This window comes from Hydra viridissima, unplaced genomic scaffold (genome assembly GCF_058129835.1).
Source record: "Hydra viridissima isolate aposymbiotic clone 2 unplaced genomic scaffold, HvirCarnegie_v1 scaffold_3, whole genome shotgun sequence".
Taxonomy (NCBI): Eukaryota; Metazoa; Cnidaria; class Hydrozoa; order Anthoathecata; family Hydridae; genus Hydra; species Hydra viridissima.
In genome coordinates this window covers 8,979,382-8,999,047 of record NW_028324302.1, presented here as the reverse complement: position 1 = coordinate 8,999,047, position 19,666 = coordinate 8,979,382, and the positions used below count along the sequence as shown (strand labels likewise).

The 19,666-nt window shown below is 27.7% G+C and overlaps 1 protein-coding gene and 1 long non-coding RNA gene across 6 annotated transcripts; both read right to left on the bottom strand.

Moving 5' to 3' along the window:
• Nucleotides 1-4,369: 4,369 nt before the first annotated feature.
• On the bottom strand, nt 4,370-8,140 carry LOC149890876 (uncharacterized). Of its 5 annotated transcripts, none has more exons than XR_016450981.1 (6): nt 7,650-8,122; nt 6,102-6,162; nt 5,778-5,948; nt 5,456-5,518; nt 5,140-5,255; nt 4,370-4,587 (listed from the first exon to the last, which is right to left on the bottom strand). It is a non-coding gene; the product is annotated as an uncharacterized LOC149890876 (long non-coding RNA). The 5 variants fall into 5 exon arrangements; XR_016450983.1 differs by lacking the exon at nt 4,370-4,587 and adding an exon at nt 6,432-6,522 and having other exon boundaries at nt 4,769-5,255; nt 6,098-6,162; nt 7,650-8,140; XR_016450982.1 differs by lacking the exon at nt 4,370-4,587 and adding an exon at nt 6,432-6,522 and having other exon boundaries at nt 4,769-5,255; nt 7,650-8,123.
• A 945-nt stretch (nt 8,141-9,085) lies between these two features.
• On the bottom strand, nt 9,086-18,471 carry LOC145202513 (tRNA wybutosine-synthesizing protein 5-like). The gene is made up of 12 exons (XM_090081037.1): nt 18,276-18,471; nt 17,091-17,346; nt 16,405-16,468; nt 16,128-16,253; nt 15,912-15,961; nt 15,733-15,825; nt 14,684-14,881; nt 14,232-14,310; nt 13,949-14,023; nt 13,632-13,715; nt 13,475-13,553; nt 9,086-9,805 (listed from the first exon to the last, which is right to left on the bottom strand). Exons 1-12 carry the CDS (start codon nt 18,445-18,447, stop codon nt 9,714-9,716), a joined length of 1,368 nt encoding a protein of 455 aa, XP_089937163.1. The 5' UTR covers nt 18,448-18,471; the 3' UTR covers nt 9,086-9,713.
• Nucleotides 18,472-19,666: the final 1,195 nt, after the last annotated feature.

Below are 19,666 nucleotides of genomic sequence, written 5' to 3'. Positions count from 1 at the left end.
ATAATTAAAAAGCGTTCGTTAGGGAATGAAATTTGGCGTTAAAAAGGTTGCATCGTTTCGTTAGGGTATGTAAAATATTAAAAAGTAGTTAATACTTTATATTAAAAATGGCTGTCCATGTTTACTAAGTTGCTGAATTCATAAGCTTTACTACTGATATATGGACCGGTAGTTCAAATGAAAGCTTCATGAGCCTGACAGGTCACTGTTTAGACAATACATTTAATCAGAAAACTTGTACTTAGAGTAGCTATTTCCTGAGAGGCATACAGCAGCAAATATTGCTGAATTGACTGAAGATATTATGGCTGTATTTAAAATATCACCTTCAAAAATTCATTTTATAGCTAGAGATAATGGTGCAAATATTGTTAAGGCTATTAAAGATACCCCATATGGTAGTATGCCTTGTTTTTTACACACACTGCAACTAGTAATTAATGAGTGTATTTTTGAACAAACAGTAGTCAAGAATGTCATTGCAAACTGCCATTCAATTGTTGGGCATTTCAGCCATTCTCCCCAAGCCTGCTATAAACTTAAAGCTCTTCAAGAAGCAAACAATGTTCCTAAGCACAAATTTATTCAAAATGTTCCAACAAGGTGGAATAGTACCTATCATGTTAGAACAAATTTATGAACAGGAAACCTCTAACCATATATGCACTTGAAAATGGTAAGCTTCCTTCATTAAATGCAAACAAATGGATAATTATTGGACAACTTAGTGTTTTGCTAAAAAATGTCCAAAAAACAACAGTTCGCTTGAGTGAGAGAAATTCTATTGTCTCAAATGTTATACCACAGATACAGCTTTTGAAACATTTCATTAATAAAGCTTCAATTGATGACAACTAATTTAACTTATTCAATTGAGAATAAATTCAAACAATATACTGATAACTATAACATCATCTTGTCAGCATTTCTTGATCCCAGATTCAAATCAAAAATGTTCAAAAATGAAAACACCTCAGCTGCTAAAACATAACCATTCAACTTATTAAAACCCATGAAAATATAAAAAAACATCAAAGTTACTGAAAATGATCAGTCTGCAGCTTGTGACATTGAAAATATTGACTCAGAGTATGCAAATAATGGTACAATACTAAATGAATACAAAGATATAGTAGAAATGGGTTTTGACAATTGCTTTGAAGAACCTGTAGGATTTAATTCTAAGCAAATCTGCCAACCACAAACTTTAATTTCAAATGAAACTTTATTAAACGAAATTCAACTCTACTCAAATGAAGACTTTTTTTCACAAAAAAAGCAATCCTTTGTTGTGGTGGAAATCACAGAAAACTAAAATGCCACTATTAGCAAAGCTTGCTTTAAAGTATTTAAGCTGCCTACCGTCTTCTGTGGAGAGTGAAAGACTTTTTAGTATTGGTGGAAATGTATATACTGCAAAGAGAAATAGCTTAACAGGAGCTCATGGTGAAATGTTAATGTTTCTGAACTATAACATAAGAAACTAAAAATATTTGATTTTGTCTCTTCAGCCTATTTTTTAAATAAACAAATTTTAAAATAAAAAAATATTCCATGTTTTTGTCTTTGAGAGAACCGGTTAAAGTATCAGTGTCAGTATAATTCTTTTAGAAATGAGTATGATCTATTTTTTCATGAAATATAATTTATTTAGGAGTTTAAAAGCTTTGATACTATGAGGAGGTCAAATGAAAAAAAAAATGTCATGAAAAAGTTTAACTTTAAAGAATTAGAAAATTGCGGGAAAAAAAAATTTGGAAAAAATAATTGAAACTCTGTTTTTGAGCTATAGCCCAAAAATAAAAAAAGAATGTCTCCCAATCCCTTAATCAAAATTTCAAAGCATATTCTGTTGTGGATTTGACGTTTGCGCAAATAAAAGAGTATTGTCAACCGGGGTAACTTTGGTCAGTTTTGGCAGTTTTTCTTAAACATCTCTGAATCTTACTAACTTTTTTACAGCTTTCTCTTTTGGTAATAACAATATAGGTCTTGGCTATAGGACTCTATATTTATTTCTTTCATTTTTTTATTACAAATATTTTTAAACGCCGAAAAAGTGACCAATATTACCCCAGGTTTTTATCATGTTTGATCAATAATACCCCTGCTATGGGGTAACATTGGTCACTTTGGAGTTTTAAAAAATCATCAGTCCTTAGAGAAACATGAAAAAAACATTTAAATGGACAAAAAATTTTGCAACAATGCTCCCTGTTATTGTGCAAAAGTCATTAAAAGTCATTTTCTAGTAGGTCATCATCCTCATCTAAGGATGATGACAGTTGTTCAACTCTTGCCCTTTTCTTGTTATTCTTGGTGTTATTGTTGTTCTTTGATGTGGTAGGAGTTGTGTTATTCACCAGATCTTGCGGTGTTATCGCTTTGCCAGGTGTGATCTTTTTTCTTCTGGTGCGCTTTGTTTTCCCATCCTGTCCAAAATGTTTCACTAATAGACCTGCCATAGCTTCATTGAATACTTCCTTAACAGTACTACCGTTACCTCCTCCAATGTCTTTGTTAACCTGTGGCAAACGCTTCATGACCATTTCTTTATCGAAGGGAAATATTCCACTAGCCTTGAAGTCAGATCTCAAATTATCGCTTTTCAATTGACGTTGCAGTAGAGCAAGAAGACCGTGGAACTGATTTTTCGGTATTGATTCTTTGATGCGCGATTCCCTTCGCCAATTTTCCAATATCCTGCGCATTTTTTCTTTATTCTTTCATAGCATTGGACAACGTTTCTTAACTGTATGTAGTTGCATATGCTCTTGAATCAGGCTTTCGCTTATATTTCCTCAGCATTTTCACCGGCTAATAATCCAAATGGTTCAATAAATGTATCAGAAATGACAAAAACCCCAAAATAAACTCAATGTAGTCCACGAAGTAACTGCTATATTCACAAAAACTGTTGATATACCAAAATTGTTGATATAAATTTTTTATATAATAGTTGATATATATTGTGGTATCTCTAACAAAATTAAAACATGCAATCTTTGTTAAACTTTAGGAATTTAAAAAAAATCAACAATTGACCAAAGTTACCCCGGCGACAAATGTAACCCCGGTTGACGGTACCATTTTAAATACTTTTTTAACAGGCAAACTTTTTTAACGCCTTATGGCGTTAAAAAAGTTATAATTATTTTGCGCACGCGCAGAATTCACAGTTTATAAACTTTTTTAACGACTAACTTTTTTAACGCAACACCGTCTCCTGTGTATTAAACCTCCTTGAGGAATCTCTATAACCAAAATCCGTAAATTACGGCAGACAAATTTCAATTTTTAGAGATATTCCTTAACCGCAAAAGCCAAAACTAATTTGGCTGCCGTTAAATTTAAGCTATATGGCCAACGAACTTCAATCCGTCGCTGGACAAAAAATTGTTACGCAACTCTTACAAAATATTTTCAAATTCTTTTCAATAACTTAGTATATCCCTAAAATATTTCCATATTTAATCCCAAAAGTTCTAAAAGACCTTTAAGAAGTATCAGATACATTTTCTTATAAATCAGCTGGACTTCAAACTATGTGGCCATTGCCAGCCCTTAGATCCGCGCCTGATATATATATATATATATATATATATATATATATATATATATATATATATATATATATATATATAATATCTAAACAATATCTAGATAATCTAGATAATATCTAAACAAACAAAAAATTAATAAATCAATTGACTGGATGATTATTGTTAAAACAAAACGAATAAAAAGTTATGATAAACTAAATAATGATAATCAATACAAATCATACATCAGAACGCACTTTTTTTTGCGTATTGCGTATTGAGTATATTACTCATATCATACTCAACCCAGCAAACATGTCAGCGTTGATTCAACGTTGAAAACCGGTCGCAAAAGATGTTGCGGAAACGTTGACAAAGTAATCGATTTTGCAAAGATATGTAACGTTGTTAAAGACACGTTGATTAAATGTTGTTGCGTAACGTTGAAAAAAACGTTACTAAAAGACGTTACAAAAATGTCGCAACTAAACGTTGAAAAAATGTTACTAAAAAAGCGTTGCATTAACGTCGCAACATAACGTTGAAAAAACGTTATTAAAAAAGCGTTGCTTAAACGTTGTTAAAGCAGTCGATTTTGCAAGGATTTGTAACGTTGATAGTAAAACGTCGTAAACGTTGAATCAACGCTATATATATATATATATATATATATATATATATATATATATATATATATATATATATATATATATATATATATATATATATATATATATATATATATATATATATATATCTTGAAATGGCAAATAAATATATATATCTTGAATTGGCAAATAAAACAAAATTGTTTATTGAACTCTACACTTGCAATATTTCCAAAATCGATTTTTAATACAACAGTAATATAGAATGATAAATATAAAAAAAGCCTAAAATATACAATACATAGATATATATAAAAATATAAATACTTTTTTAAAGATTTATATGTGTGAGTGTCTGTATATATTTATACAATATATAAAAATACATTTTACAGGACATCGTATCGATAGGCCAGGATATTATTGAGATAAAGAATCTAAACCAAAAAATAAAACTTTTATCATTAGTGGTCTGAGAGCAAATGTAAAAAAAAAAATTATAATGAATTAGTATGATTATTAATAAATTTATAAAGTAAAAACAAATATATATATATATATATATATATATATATATATATATATATATATATATATATATATATATATAAACTTTTACTATCATCAGTTTCTCTGAAGCAATCTAATTAGCTGACTGTAGTTGCTTAAATTTGAAAAGCTTGAATAAAACAATTTATAATACAATGAAAGATTAAACAAATAAACGTATATTTAAGAAAAAGCGCTTTACACAAGACACAAACAAAATCATATCACATATCCTAAAATGTCATTAAAAAACTCTAAACTTCCGATTACTGCTTTCTAGAAAAATTTATTGGCAAATATTTCAGAATTGATTTTACAGCTTCATAAATCCCTGCTTCAGCTGGGTATCTTTTTGAGACACTCTTTAAAATATAAAATTCAAACTTAAATGCTATTAGTAAAAATCTGCATACTTAAAAAGTTTAAACAAAACATATTACCAACTAAAACATGATACAATTTTGTCTTTGAAAAAGCAAACTTTTGTTTGGTTTTGTTCATAGAATTGATTTGTCCCTTCATGTTTAACAAACAGTGCAACTCAATCGTTAACAGTCTAAAAAGTTAGTAATTATTTGAATCAATATTTACAATATTGTACAATGCAACATTCATGCTACAGGAAAGAAAACATATAATGATATGCTTAAAAAAGCGTATAATTATATTTAATATAATAAATATATTTCGCAAACACTTTTTAAATAATCCATTAAAAACCATTTCTGCTTGGAAAGGTGTAGAAAATTGACCTACCGCTCAATAACACGTTACATTATCTTTTAAGTTAACTCCACCAACTTTCGCTGTTTGCGATACCTGCTTTCAAAAAAATCTCTAATCAATGCTTAAATAATTATATAAAATAAGGCAATCTTTTATAAAATCCCTTACATTTTTAAACAAATTAAAAAACATTGAAACTTGAAAAAACAAAAAATATGTATAGAATGACAAATTATAATAAATAAAATTAAATTATATTCTTTAATCAACTTTTCAGTTAATAAGGTAAATGAATTTACCATGACAATATAAAGAAAAAATTCAAACTAGCAATAGCAACAGGGCAACTTACCCATTTAGAAAAAATGACACTGTCATTTAATGTAGTATCTAGCTCAATGTTGTTCTATTGAACTCAATGCATTTATTTGCAGATCTTCGCATATATCTGAAGAAACATTTTGAAGATCCTTTACCATATTTTCAATTTCTAAAAGTTGTTTAAAAACCTTTTTCTGAAATTCTAAAAAAAAAAAAATGCAATTTATTAAGCATGTATGTACATTTTTTTTTAAAATACATACAACTCTTTTTTTTTTTATTCTTTACCATATAAAAAACAAAGAAAAGACAAATCCAAAAAGAAACACAATTATTCACAAACATAATTACTCACATTCTTCTTCAGATTCCTCATTCCAGAGTCATGAAATTAAATCCTTCACATGCTTCTTTATCTATTAATAATTATTTAGTAAAATAAATATAAACCATAAATGTAAAAACTAAAATGTAGAATAAGTGTAAACAGTATTACAATATATATCTAGGCAATAATAATAAAATAAACAGATTCAAAATATTACTTATCCCAAATTAGAAAGAAAAAAGTTTATTTGATATTGCACTTCACTATTAATATAAAACATTAATAATAGTTTTTTTTATTCGTATTTAACAATTAATATAGCAATGAATACAGTAAAAATAACCAACTATCTTTTACCCAACAAGATAGAACAACTGCCTCTGTTTCAATCTTATTTTCAAAATAAACAACTTAAGCCCAAGATTGTGAAGCCATTATAATAGATTATCTAAATGGATATCTTTTTTTTTATTTACATATATATATATATATATATATATATATATATATATATATATATATATATATATATATATATATATATATATATATATATATATATATTTAATTTATGTGTATATATACAAATAGCTGTCATGTTTTGAAAATGTTTGAGGCAGAATTTTCTGGCGCTACTCCACTTTCTCCCCCCCCCTAATTTTATGATTGATTCTGATAGAGAATTTTATGCTGATTAAGAATCGTATAAAAACATGGGTCTCAAAATCAACGGAAAGTGCTCTAATCTGATGTCGAAAGTACAAAAATATACCACAAATCGCTAATATTCGCCATCTTGAAAAGTGATTTTTTTTTGTTTAAAAGTTATCCTTTCAAAGTATCAACAGCCTGGTTTTTATTTTTTATATAAAAGATTTCGAATAAAAGAACAAAGAACCGGTGCGTTAAGTTTCATAATCAGGTGTATTGACCGCATTTTTTTTCTCTTACCAGGTAATGAAATTCAATGGCATTTACTCTTATCGCGTCAATTTGCTTCAACTGGATTCTTAGTTTGTTAGCTTGAGTGTCTTTTAAAACTTTTGTCAAATAAGTTGAAAAATTCTTTCATTGATTATATTTTACAATTCACTTTAAAACAAGATAAAAATTTTTTAATTATAAAAATAATTCTTTAAAACTATTGACTTTCTTTTAAAACTTCAAGTTAACCCCCCGTGAATTCATTTTCATTATGTTTGTCATATAAAAAGGAGTGCTTCAGGTTTAATATAGAATCGCTATCTATATTAAACCAGAAAAAATTCCTTATAGTAAAAACCAGGCTGGCAATGTTTTGCGGTTAAAAACAATATCAACCGTAAAGTTAGTGAATTCAAGATGGCGAATATTAGCGATTTGTGGTATATTTTTGTACTTTCAACATCAGATTAGAGCACTTTCCGTTGATTTTGAGACCCATGTTTTTATACGATTCTTAATCAGCATAAAATTCTCTATCAGAATCAATCATAAAATTAGGGGGGGGGGGGGGGAGAAAGTGGAGTAGCGCCGTTTTAAATTAGTCGCATTAAAAATAGGTTATGAAATATAACTTTAAAATATTTTTTATACCATCTGCATGCATTCTATTAAGTTTTCCTTGCCTTTCCACTACGGCAAATTATTTTTGTAATGGCTACATCAATGAGACAAAAATTGTCAATGTGCTACTTCCTCAACGTTGCGAAAGCAACGTTTTATTAACTTTGGCAAAAAACACTTTTTCAACGTTTTTTAATTACCACATTTTTAACGTTGGTATATGTAACGTTGAATAAACGTTGTTTTATAAATAGCTTAAATACGTTGAAAAAGCAGCTAATGTGTAACGTTGATAAACCTTAAATTTTGCGACGTTTTTACTGCGATTATTTGCGTACTTTTATTCAACGTTGAATAAACGCGATTTTTTGAGAAGATAATATACGTTGAAATTTAAACGCTTTTTCAACGTTGAAAATGTAACGTTTAAAAAGCGGTTTATTTTTAACGTTGATTATGCATAAATTTTGAAACGTTTTCAAAGTGGCTTTTTGCGTAAAGTGATTCCACGTTGAATAAACGTTTTATTTTGAGAAGCTAAATTACGTTACAGTTTCAACGCTTATTCAACGTTTCAATTTACCGCGATTTAGTATACAAAAACGTACATTGATTCAACGTTGAAAAGACGTTGTTTTTGTCACTGTAACGCTTTTTCTACGCTGCGACCGGTTTTCAACGTTGATTCAACGCTGACATGTTTGCTGGGTAATTAATTTTTCACTTCTCTTGATCTCTGCATGAAAAAGTTTGGATAACTACTTTGTAAAAGAGGTACAGGTTAGTATTGAAGCAAGTACCTCTTTTTTAAAGTTTAGTTCTAGTAAAAGATACTTGTCTCTTAAGAACAAAACGAGAAAGCGATAAAAAGTTGTGCGGACATTTAAAAAAATCGTAAACTTAAATTTAACACTTGTTTTAAATACGTCACGAAGCAAGTAGACTTAGTTTACACTATCAGATTTTGGTAGCAAAGACTTAATTGTTTTTTAATAACTTACTTTTTTAAAATTTTATTTAATGTGTATTTTTAGTCTCCGTATTAAAACATTTTTTAAATCAGATTTCAATATTCATCTTCTTTAGAGATTTAAAAAAATCTAAACCAGTGAAATCAATTTCTAAGTGTAAAGATACACAAAGGTGGACCGATATTGGAAGTGGGAAATTTAATTTAAGACGAAAATATTCATATAGCGTAGCCTTCAATTGCACTGAGCGATTTTCGTTAGCGGAATACTTGTTCGTTTGTTTATATTGGACTTTTTCTTTAACAAGTCTAACATTCTAACGGACAAAAATAAATTTTTAATTTCAGCAGTTAGACATCATACAAATATATTTCAGCAGTTAGACATCATACAAATATATTTCAGCAGTTAGACATCATACAAATATATTTCAGCAGTTAGACATCATACAAATATATTTCAGCAGTTAGACATCATACAAATATATTTCAGCAGTTAGACATCATACAAATATATTTCAGCAGTTAGACATCATACAAATATATTTCAGCAGTTAGACATCATACAAATATATTTCAGCAGTTAGACATCATACAAATATATTTCAGCAGTTAGACATCATACAAATATATTTCAGCAGTTAGACATCATACAAATATATTTCAGCAGTTAGACATCATACAAATATATTTCAGCAGTTAGACATCATACAAATATATTTCAGCAGTTAGACATCATACAAATATATTTCAGCAGTTAGACATCATACAAATATATTTCATGCAACAATAAACGCAAAACTAAAAACTAAAAACAAAAAACCCACCTATTTACAATTTTTAAGACATAAAATCTTCAATAAAAGTTCGAAATTTTTTTTAAAAACGTTGTAAATCTCTAAAATTATGTGGTGTGTGTGTGTGTGTGTGTGTGTGTGTGTGTGTGTGTGTGTGTGTGTGTGTGTGTGTGTGTGTGTGTGTGTGTGTGTGTACATATACATATTTTTTTTTTTGAAAAGGTGACGGGACGCCTCATTTGATTTACTAAGGTTTATTCTGACAAAAAAAAAAATAATCAATTTCTACCATCGCACAACAAAATAAAAAGCCATTTAAAGTAAGTTTTAGAGTTCCTCTTTCTCATTTGATTTTACTTTCACTTCTTTGTCAAATGAAACTTCTTTTCCTTCGCTTTCATTTTTTTGCACAGTATTAGCTGTAAAAAAAAAAGTATAAATATGTACCTTTAGCAGCTAAATTTGGCACTCGAGAGAAAATCACGACTGAAAATAAATTCACTATTTAATTTTGGCATTAAAAATTGTATTAGGAAAAAGAAAGAGAATTAAGTAAAAAAGAAACTAAATACCCCTCTTCCCTCCTCTTCCCAATGTAGAATGAACGTAAAAAGTAAAACACCATTTGGAGTTGAGATATTAACGATATTGAGATTATAAACAAATTTGAAGTTAAAACAATTTATATATATAGATGTCTTTTGCTCTATTTTTATTTTACAATTTTTTGTTCATTATTATAAATAACATTTATTACTGTTCGATTGACAAGAGAAATTTTGGTTCAAATTATATTCATATAAAACATTTTTGCTAACTTTTCTGATGTCAAGGGCTTCCAACATAAGTAGACTTTGTTTCACTGCATCAAGCAAAGCAACTAATAACATAACTTTCAATTAACTTTGAGGGAGTTAAGAGACCTCTGGATACTAGGTCAATATATTCTGTATCTATGTCAATGACATCACTTTTTAGCAATAAAATACACAACTCACATTTCAATTTTTTAAGTAATTTTTTGCATATATATATCTAGAAATATTGCAACCTCTCTACTGTCTTCATCTGACTTACAATTCCTGAATTTCATTATTAAAAAGTTCTGAAATTGAATTTAGATTCACATCTGAATGAAAAGGTTTTAAACTCAGTTTCCAAAAGTCAAAATTCTCTTTTAATAACGATCTTATTTGCAAAATTTTCTCAGAAGTAGTTACTTCGCGTAATCAAACTAAAAAACTGCCACCACTCATTTGACGCTACTTTGAAAAATGTCGCTCTAATGGATCACTTTGGAAACGTGAGGTTAGAACATAATTATATCCTTCAATTAGATGATCTTCAATTAGACTAGAAGTACTTTGCAATGTTATTACTAGTGCATTAGAATTCTGAGTTGTGAGACAAAATCTTTCAGTGGAACTGTACTGTAAACGTTGCCACTCTTGAACCCAGTGAGCAAGTGCACGTAAAAATTGTGCCTTACTACCCCTCCCCCCCCATAACAGCTGCATTTCCTATAACATTATTAGAGTATTGCATTTTTGAGTTGGATACTACCCACCATAAATTAGTTTTAAAAATTTTGATGCTGAGTATTCATTAGGAAAATAATTTGGAATTGCAGCTGAAGTTGTTTCAGGAAATATATTTAATGTCAATTTGACATCTTGTTTATTGTTACCTGGATAAAGAGCCTTTTCCCCTAACTTATATGCCTTTCTTAAGTTGCTAAGAGTTTTGTCTTATTCATGTACTCTATGAAGCGAAGCCCAAGAGATATCCCCTACAGAAACTTTCATATTAAAACCATAATCAGTGAACTGAAATGGTGGGAAAATGAACTTTTTAGTACTAATCAAATTATTTTTTAAGTTTTTAAGCAAATGAACACTATCATGCCAAAAAATAAACTTTATGATCATTATAAGTGATAAAGAAATTTTCTTCAGGCTTGTCTGACCCATAAATGCAAAGCAATTTTGAATAAGCTGAGACATTTTTTCGGATGGTTGTCTGCAATCAATGCTTGAATGTATACTGTGGTATTCACAAGATTGCTGCAGATACATTTCATCAAAAAGAATAACTCAACCATTACTTATTTTGTCCTCATTTAACAATAACTTTAATAATTTTATGGAATCAATTCCACCTGATACTAACTTCTTTAATAGTGACTTTGACGGTAAAGAAAGTTGTTCCAAAAGATGCGAATAAGCCTGAAATGATGAATATCTTTGCACTAGTGCAAAACATAACTTTTGAAGAATATAGAGAACAACCTTTAGATTTGAAAAAGATTAGTTTTGAAAGTTCATTAAATAAATAATAGGAATTTCCTTCAACAAGGTTGTTCATATAAGAGACATCAAATTATTTAAAATAGATAAACTTGTGAGTTTACAATTGTTGATAGTTCTAAACTAATGAGGAAGTGGACAACTTTTACAATGCAGTTTTACATGCAAATTGTTGTCAACACTTATAAAAGGAGTAGAGTCTACAAAAAACAAAAAATAATATAAAACAAAACTTTCATATCTTTGAAAACTAAACCTATTTGGGGAGTTAGATTCATGAAGCATATCAATGTTTTTTATTTTATCCATTTCTTGAAATGAATGAATCTCATCTGGGATAGTAAATCTTGTTTAATTGGTGGTTTACAAAAGTTAGGAACTTTAGGCATTACAGAAGATGGAATAAAAGTTTCTTCAGAATAAATAGATGGAACAGGTTTTAACTCATGTTTAAAAGTAACTTGTTTTCCATATTTTAAATACTTTTCTTCAAAATGATCCATGCAAATAACTGAATGTTTGCTTGGTTTCCATTTAATCCATTTTTCTTCTAAAACTAAAAACAGCTTTACTTGCAAAAAGAGAACTAGATTCACTTTTTTAAAATTTATAGCCAGTTCAACAATTAACCACAGCACATTTAATTACCATAGTCACAACTAATTTGGAAACTTGATCAACAGATGTCCCTGGAAAAAAAAACACTGACAAACTGGCCTTCTAATTTTTGGCCTATTTATGCAACATATTCAACCGTGTATAAAGTAGGCCATGGTTGGGGTGAGGGAAGTTGATACAATATAGTCAAATATATTTTTATAATTTGCACAATAAACTTACTATAACTGAATTAACTAATAACTTTTATTTTTAGTAACTATTTTCCCAGAGCACACTGTTTTTTACCACTTATTTTAGTAAAACTCCGGAAGTTGCAAATAGCTATAACATTTCTGTCGGATATCAACTTGTTCCATTAAACAGCCACATTGTTTTTTCTTTGCTAATTCCACCCTTCAATTCAATCCTTCCTAATTCAGAAGTTGAGAGTGAGGCCCATCTACAGGATAAGTCTCATTCAACTTAAGAATTTCTCGCCCTTCTTGACTATGACTACATCTTATGATTATCCTGTGCATCAATATCATCATTCTTTTTTGGGTTTAAAATAAGACTATATTATTGATGACAATCCTTCCTTTAGCCAGAGGTGTTTTTATGACAGAAATTTTGTTCGTTCATTTACCGAAAGGCACATAAATTCATTTGTGCCATCTTAATCTATATCAGAACCAGGTTGACTTCATTTTCTTTTTACTCTGTTTTTAGTCTACTCTAGAATTTACTATACATCAATTTATATTAACTCAAAAGTGAGTTTATCATCATAAATGTCAAAAACTTGTTAGAAAAAATTGTTAAAAAAAAGAAATGGCTGACTTTGCTTGTTAAAGTTGATTTAATTATCACCAAAATATAGATTTCACCTTTGAATGATAGCAGACACATAAGTTAAGCATCAAATAGTTATAAAAACTGATCATTGAATAAAAATATGCATCAGAAAAAATTCTTTCCATTTTTTTTCATTCTTTCCTTGTTTTAATAACCTTATTTTAAGAAGTGTTAAATTTTCATGTGACAAAAAAGAGTATCAGATGAAAACATAATGATATGAAAACTTTTTTTTGAACATTTTTAGGTATTGATTACAATAATAATCTTCTTTTGAAATTTTAATTAAAACTAAAAAGGATTAAAATAGTTAAAAACCAAAAATACCATTAGACTCTTCTGCCAAAAGCTGATTAACAACATGCAACATGGCTTCAAAATGTTCTTCTAAAGAGCTTTCGATACTCTAAATGATAGTTAAAGTGTTTCAAAACTAAAAGATTACATAAAAAAAGGAAAATTTTTTCAAGTGTCTCTTCAGTACCTGAAATAGCCCATTAGCTTGAATCTTTTTGAAATCACTGCTATCGATGTATTTATCTTCAACAACATTAACTTTATTAAATATCTATTAAGAAAGTAAAAATTGACCTGAATTCGTAATACAAAATTTGTATTCCTAGAAACAGGTGTGTTGATTTATAACATGGATTTTAATTCAGATTTAAATAGTAGTAATAAATTGATTGCAGACAACCAAAATAAATCAACAGCACAGTAACTTTTTAAAAAATAATAAATGCTGTTAGTTTTAGGTTTAAAAAAAATATTATTAAGAGCAAAATCAATAGAATACACAACCTCTTTACAGGACAAAATAAACTCATTTGGGAATTTCAAATGATCTATGTCTTTGTCACTGAATATACCTGGAACCTACAATTGCAAAATCAAAGATATGATCAAACTATTTAAAAAAATATAATTTTTCATTCAAATAGGTTTTTCATGTCTACCTTCCAAGTATTAAACAAGACTATTTTACTAAAAATGGTCTTGTTTAGTATTTGGAAATTTCACCATGTTTTTGCCTAGCAAACCAAATTAAAATTAAAATTCATAAGTTATATGTGAATAAATATACCCTGTGTAGTAATGCAAACAGAGTTTTAAAGTTTATCCTCGAGAACTTTGTTTTTTGAAGTAAACTCTCCACAATACCTCTATATAGATAGTGAAACAGTTACAATGTAAAATGTAACATACATAACAAATATAAGATGCATTTAAATTTTTGTATTATACTTAATATAATATAATAATATAATAATAAGTTTTGTATAACTTTTAACATGATAATATAGTTAAAAATTAAAATACAGAAAATTCTATTAGATGAAACAAAAAAAGTGTGAAAGTTTGTCATGATAACCTTAATAACTAATTTTTTTTAAAAAAATTCCAGTCAAATTTTTTACTATCAAATTATGTAAATAAAATAAAAACTTGTATTAACTGGACATTTAACAACTTTTTTATTTGTACAACTTCACTTTCCTATTATTTGAAACAGTAGAAAAAAAAAAAAGAGCATACATAAGAGGGTATGAGTTATTTGTTTCTTTTACTTCTGGAACATATGAGTCTGTACCAACAAATACCCAATTGTTAATTGTTGTTTTCTCTTGAGGTACATCACACTGCTCGGGTATGTGATTTTCATCATGCATAAACCAAATATTGACAGCAATATTTTGATTATCTTTATTTGAAATAGAATTGACCTGATGATACCTTTTGAAAAAAAAGATAAACTTTAAGCAACCTTCAAGAAACTCCATCTAAAAGTAATTGTACTTTTATTTACTGAAAAATGACTATATTAGAGAATAATTAAATGCTTTTATATATATATATATATATATATATATATATATATATATATATATATATATATATATATATATATATATATATATATATATATAAAAGCATTTAATTATTCTCTAATATATTCTTGGGCTTCAAAATTATTTTTCACTTTATACAAAATATAAAACAGAAGAAATAATTTTTTTCTTTAAAACTTTATTACTGTCAATTTTTACAAGCATTAAACTAATTTTAGTAATTAAATTGTCTTTACATCAATTTTATATAAATAATTTAATAGGTGCTTCATTCATTTTTGTTAAATAGTTTCTCTATGACTTTTTTAAACTGAAGTGCTTGGCAAAAGATTGGCCAAACCAAGTATAATTGTATGTTGCTGGACTTATATATACCATAGGGACTTAATGTAGCAGCATATTTTTTTATTAAAAAACATAGGGAGGTAATTATTTGAACTCTATATTTCTGTGAATTTTTTTTTTTAAAAAAAAGATTTCAAATTTTAAATACTGTAACTCATATTTGTAACTATGGAAACCATTCTTTGAAAATTTTATAAGACATTTTATAAGACATTTGTATTAAAAACATTTTTTATTGCGAAGCATGACAATTCTATACACTGATAATCATTTAAGAGTAATCTTTCAATTATTGTGTGCCAACTGCTAAAACAAGCCCTGATTTACACTTAAATTATTTTTCTATAAGCACGTTAATACCAGTAAAAAGTAAAACAAAACCCAGCCTACCATCTCCATGGTATAAAAAGACAATCGCCTTCTTCCATTGTGCAATGAATATACTCAACTTCTCTTAGAGCAGGGTACTTTGTGAAATTAACTCTAAATATAAAAAACATTTCTAAAAAAATTATACCAACAAATGTAAAAAATTTGTGCAAAAAATTGCAAACAAAATTCTATCTTGCCGGTCAACATCCAGTGATGAATAACCACCTCTTGGTCGATCAATTGGTACCTGTCAAAAAAATAAATTAAACAAAAAAGTATGATAAAACATTTAAAGAAATGTAATATATTTGTTAATAAATAATAATTTTAATATAAGCTCACAACAACTTCATATTAGTATTAAAACTAAGCTACATCTACTGAAAACAATTTGGATAAAAGAATTTATCTACTTTTTTTCCATATTTCACTGGATTAATAAACAAAAGCTCCTTTGTTCCTCGAAAGAGACAATTTATATTATCAAGATCATCATTATGAAGAACAGATTTTGTCCCACCAGAACTCATCCAAGTTACCTGTAAAAATTAGGGAACATCTTAATTTAGAAGCATTATTGAATTGAAAATAAAATGGAAACATTTTCTTCAATGCATAAGTAAATATTGTTTAGCTTAAAAGTTTAAAAAGGTTAATTTAATTATAACATGTAGACAAATAACTTTTTACATGATCCAACATAAGCTTTCTGGTACTATTACATCTTAAAGGAGGTGGCATCAAAATATCTTTTCTAAAAAGACACAAAAAAGAGGCTTTGATTGTAATGAAGAACACCTGAAATTGATTTTAAAGAATTCCTTATTTGTTACTTGATCTTGCATTCGACTTGATTTTTAAAACTGATGAAATTTTAAAAAAAGTAGTTATCTAAAAAAAAAACAAAATCTAGAAAACACAAAAATACAGAAAAAGATTTATGCACAGAAAAACGTAAGCTTTATACTCCAAAAAGCAGAAAAAGTTTTAAAAAGGTGAAAACAAAATCTAGAAAACACAAAAATACAGAAAAAGATTTATGCACAGAAAAACGTAAGCTTTATACTCCAAAAAGCAGAAAAAGTTTTAAAAAGGTGAAAACAAAATCTAGAAAACACAAAAATACAGAAAAAGATTTATGCACAGAAAAACGTAAGCTTTATACTCCAAAAAGCAGAAAAAGTTTTAAAAAGGTGAAAACAAAATCTAGAAAACACAAAAATACAGAAAAAGATTTATGCACAGAAAAACGTAAGCTTTATACTCCAAAAAGCAGAAAAAGTTTTAAAAAGGTGAAAAAGTAATTTACTTTTTATTAAAACCCAAATTGCACACAAAAACTGTTCAAAGTAGAAAAAATGATTAAAATCTCTTACTGTAAGTAATCTGGAACTTTGTTAACCATATATATTTCCTCAGTATGATAACGGTCAACAAAATCTAACATAGATGTAGTAAAACCTTTTGCCTCACGAACTTCTTTTAAATTTGGTTCACACATGACTTGTTCAGTAGCAGCTTCTGAAAAGCTTTTCATATACTCATCACTCCAAAGTTTGAAGGCTGGCTGGTCAACAGCACCTTTTTTTAGTAAAAATGGTCTACCTGGCTTGACATAATCTTTGAAAAAGCCTTTCAAAAAAAAAAGTAAGATTAGTTTAAATATTGATCTAAATTAAAATAATTTCATAAATAAAATTAACACAAGCACATGATTTATATTTACTTGAAAAAAACAATAAATACATAAGTTAAGATAAACTCTCTTCATCTTACATGTTTAATACTGTAATTTTATTAAGATTTTTCTTTCTTTTTTTTAAACATGGAAGTAAAAACAAGATAGTTCATTATATTTCTATTTTTCACTTAAACTTTTGCTGAATATTTTCAATCCCACTCTACTTTTACGCAGAAGCTTAAGAATTTTTAGCATGCAATTTTATCAGAATATGTGATACAACTTTGAATGTATATTCTATCTTTCAGCAGAGTTACTAAAAAGATATTTTTACACTTAAAAATATGATAAATATTTGATTATATAATGCAAAATCAAATATACTAAAGTTTTTAAGCTTATGTTAGTTCCATTCCTTATGGTATATGTATAAGGAATGGAACTAACTTAACCCTTTACTTCGCGGTGTTGTTGCACAACAACAGTTGAAAATTGTTGAAAATAAAGCAACTAAAGATAGCATTTAATTTACAAACTTCAAAAAATTATTAATCACAGATAAGTGATTAATAATTTTGTGAAGTTTGTAAATTAAATGCTATCTTTGGTTGCTTAAGGACTTATCTGTGATTAATAATTTTTATCAATTTTCAACTGTTTTCAATAAATTTTCAACAATTTTTAACTGTTGTTGTGCAACAACACCGCAAAGTAAAGGGTTAAGCTTAAAAACTTTAGAATGTTTGATTTTGCATTATATATATATATATATATATATATATATATATATATATATATATATATATATATATATATATATATATATATATATATATAGTATTTACAAATATGGTTTATTCAAATACTCTATTCTACTTACTTTCTGCACTAGGATATTCATATAATGTTTCAATTTCAATTTGGGGTTGCTTTGAGCCTAAAGGTTCCATGTGTCCTGGATACATACTGGGATCATCAAAAAAAGATTCTTGCCCCAATGCCCCATTTGGAAATAATATATCCAGACCAAATAGCAATAAAAGGATTTTCATATTATAAAGGTGCACTAAAAAAAAGGGCCTATTATTATTACTTATACATGTATGTATATGTATATATATATATATATATATATATATATATATATATATATATATATATATATATATATATATATATATATATATATATATATATATATATATATATGAGAGAGAGAGAGAGAGTGAGAGAGAGGAGTGAGGGATAAACACACACAATATATGCATGCAATCTTTACTATTATGATATGTATCGATATATAATTGTATCGGAAAGAAAAAAAAATTGAACAAAAAAAGTTAAATAAATCCTTGGAAGGAATAGCTTAATTAATAAAGAAAATTTTTAAAAAAACACTATCTTTATTTGAGTAAGTTAATCAGTTGTTTAAATATTTCTTTAAATAATTGTTTTACTTTCATTATTTCAGTTTTAAAAGTCATTTATTTATAAGAACACTATAACATATATTTACGCTATAACATTTTTATTATTTAAAAAATAAATATAAAATAATCTTCACCACAAAAACCCTACGATAAGGTAAATTTATAAAACATGAGTATCAGAAATAGCTGTTCATTTTTCCTGATATTGTTTTCGCCTAACTCTAGTAGCTTTGTATCCGAAAGAATGGCCGAATGGACCCGTGGTGACAATACCACAACTTTTGAGCAAGAAGCTGACTGCGCACAGTTGAAGCACCCGCTAGAGACAAAAGAAAACCACGAAAACATGCTGCCATGTTTTTGTGTTTTTCAGTTAAACCTAGAAATCTTTAAGTTAAACTTACCTGGAAAATTGCAAAAAACACATTAACTAATAAAAAGTAAAATTCCCGGCTTTAGTGTTTTCGTGATTTTATACTGTTCCTAGTACCCACAAAGTTCCTTTGGTCAACAATAACACAAGTATAAATATACCACTGATACTTTTCAATGTTTATGGTATACCTGTAAGATAGCCAATTATTATGTACAAGGAATGATCCAATTTTCTATTATGGGTGTCTTGGCGAAAGACAGCTGCGTTCTGAATTTCGCTCTATATCACCAACTACCCAATTACTCTGTTACTATTCATCACAATAATATTTTGGGTGGAAATATTTTGACACAATATTTATTGGATCATTCCGATCAAAGCCCTTAAGCTGTTGCAGGTTTTTTTTTAAAATGTTGCTAGCAAATTTCTCTAATAAAGCTTGCACCAATCTATAACGATTACACC

What these genes read in the sequence shown, in the direction of transcription:
- LOC145202513 (XM_090081037.1), bottom strand. Translation starts at nt 18,447, where the DNA reads ATGAAAATCCTTTTATTGCTATTTGGTCTGGATATATTATTTCCAAAT. An exon ending in TGAATATCCTAGTGCAGAAA is followed by an intron (nt 17,347 to 18,275) that starts GTAAGTAGAATA and finishes TTTTTTTGAAAG; the next exon opens with GCTTTTTCAAAGATTATGTC. An exon ending in AAAGTTCCAGATTACTTACA is followed by an intron (nt 16,469 to 17,090) that starts GTAAGAGATTTT and finishes GTGTCTTTTTAG; the next exon opens with AAAAGATATTTTGATGCCAC.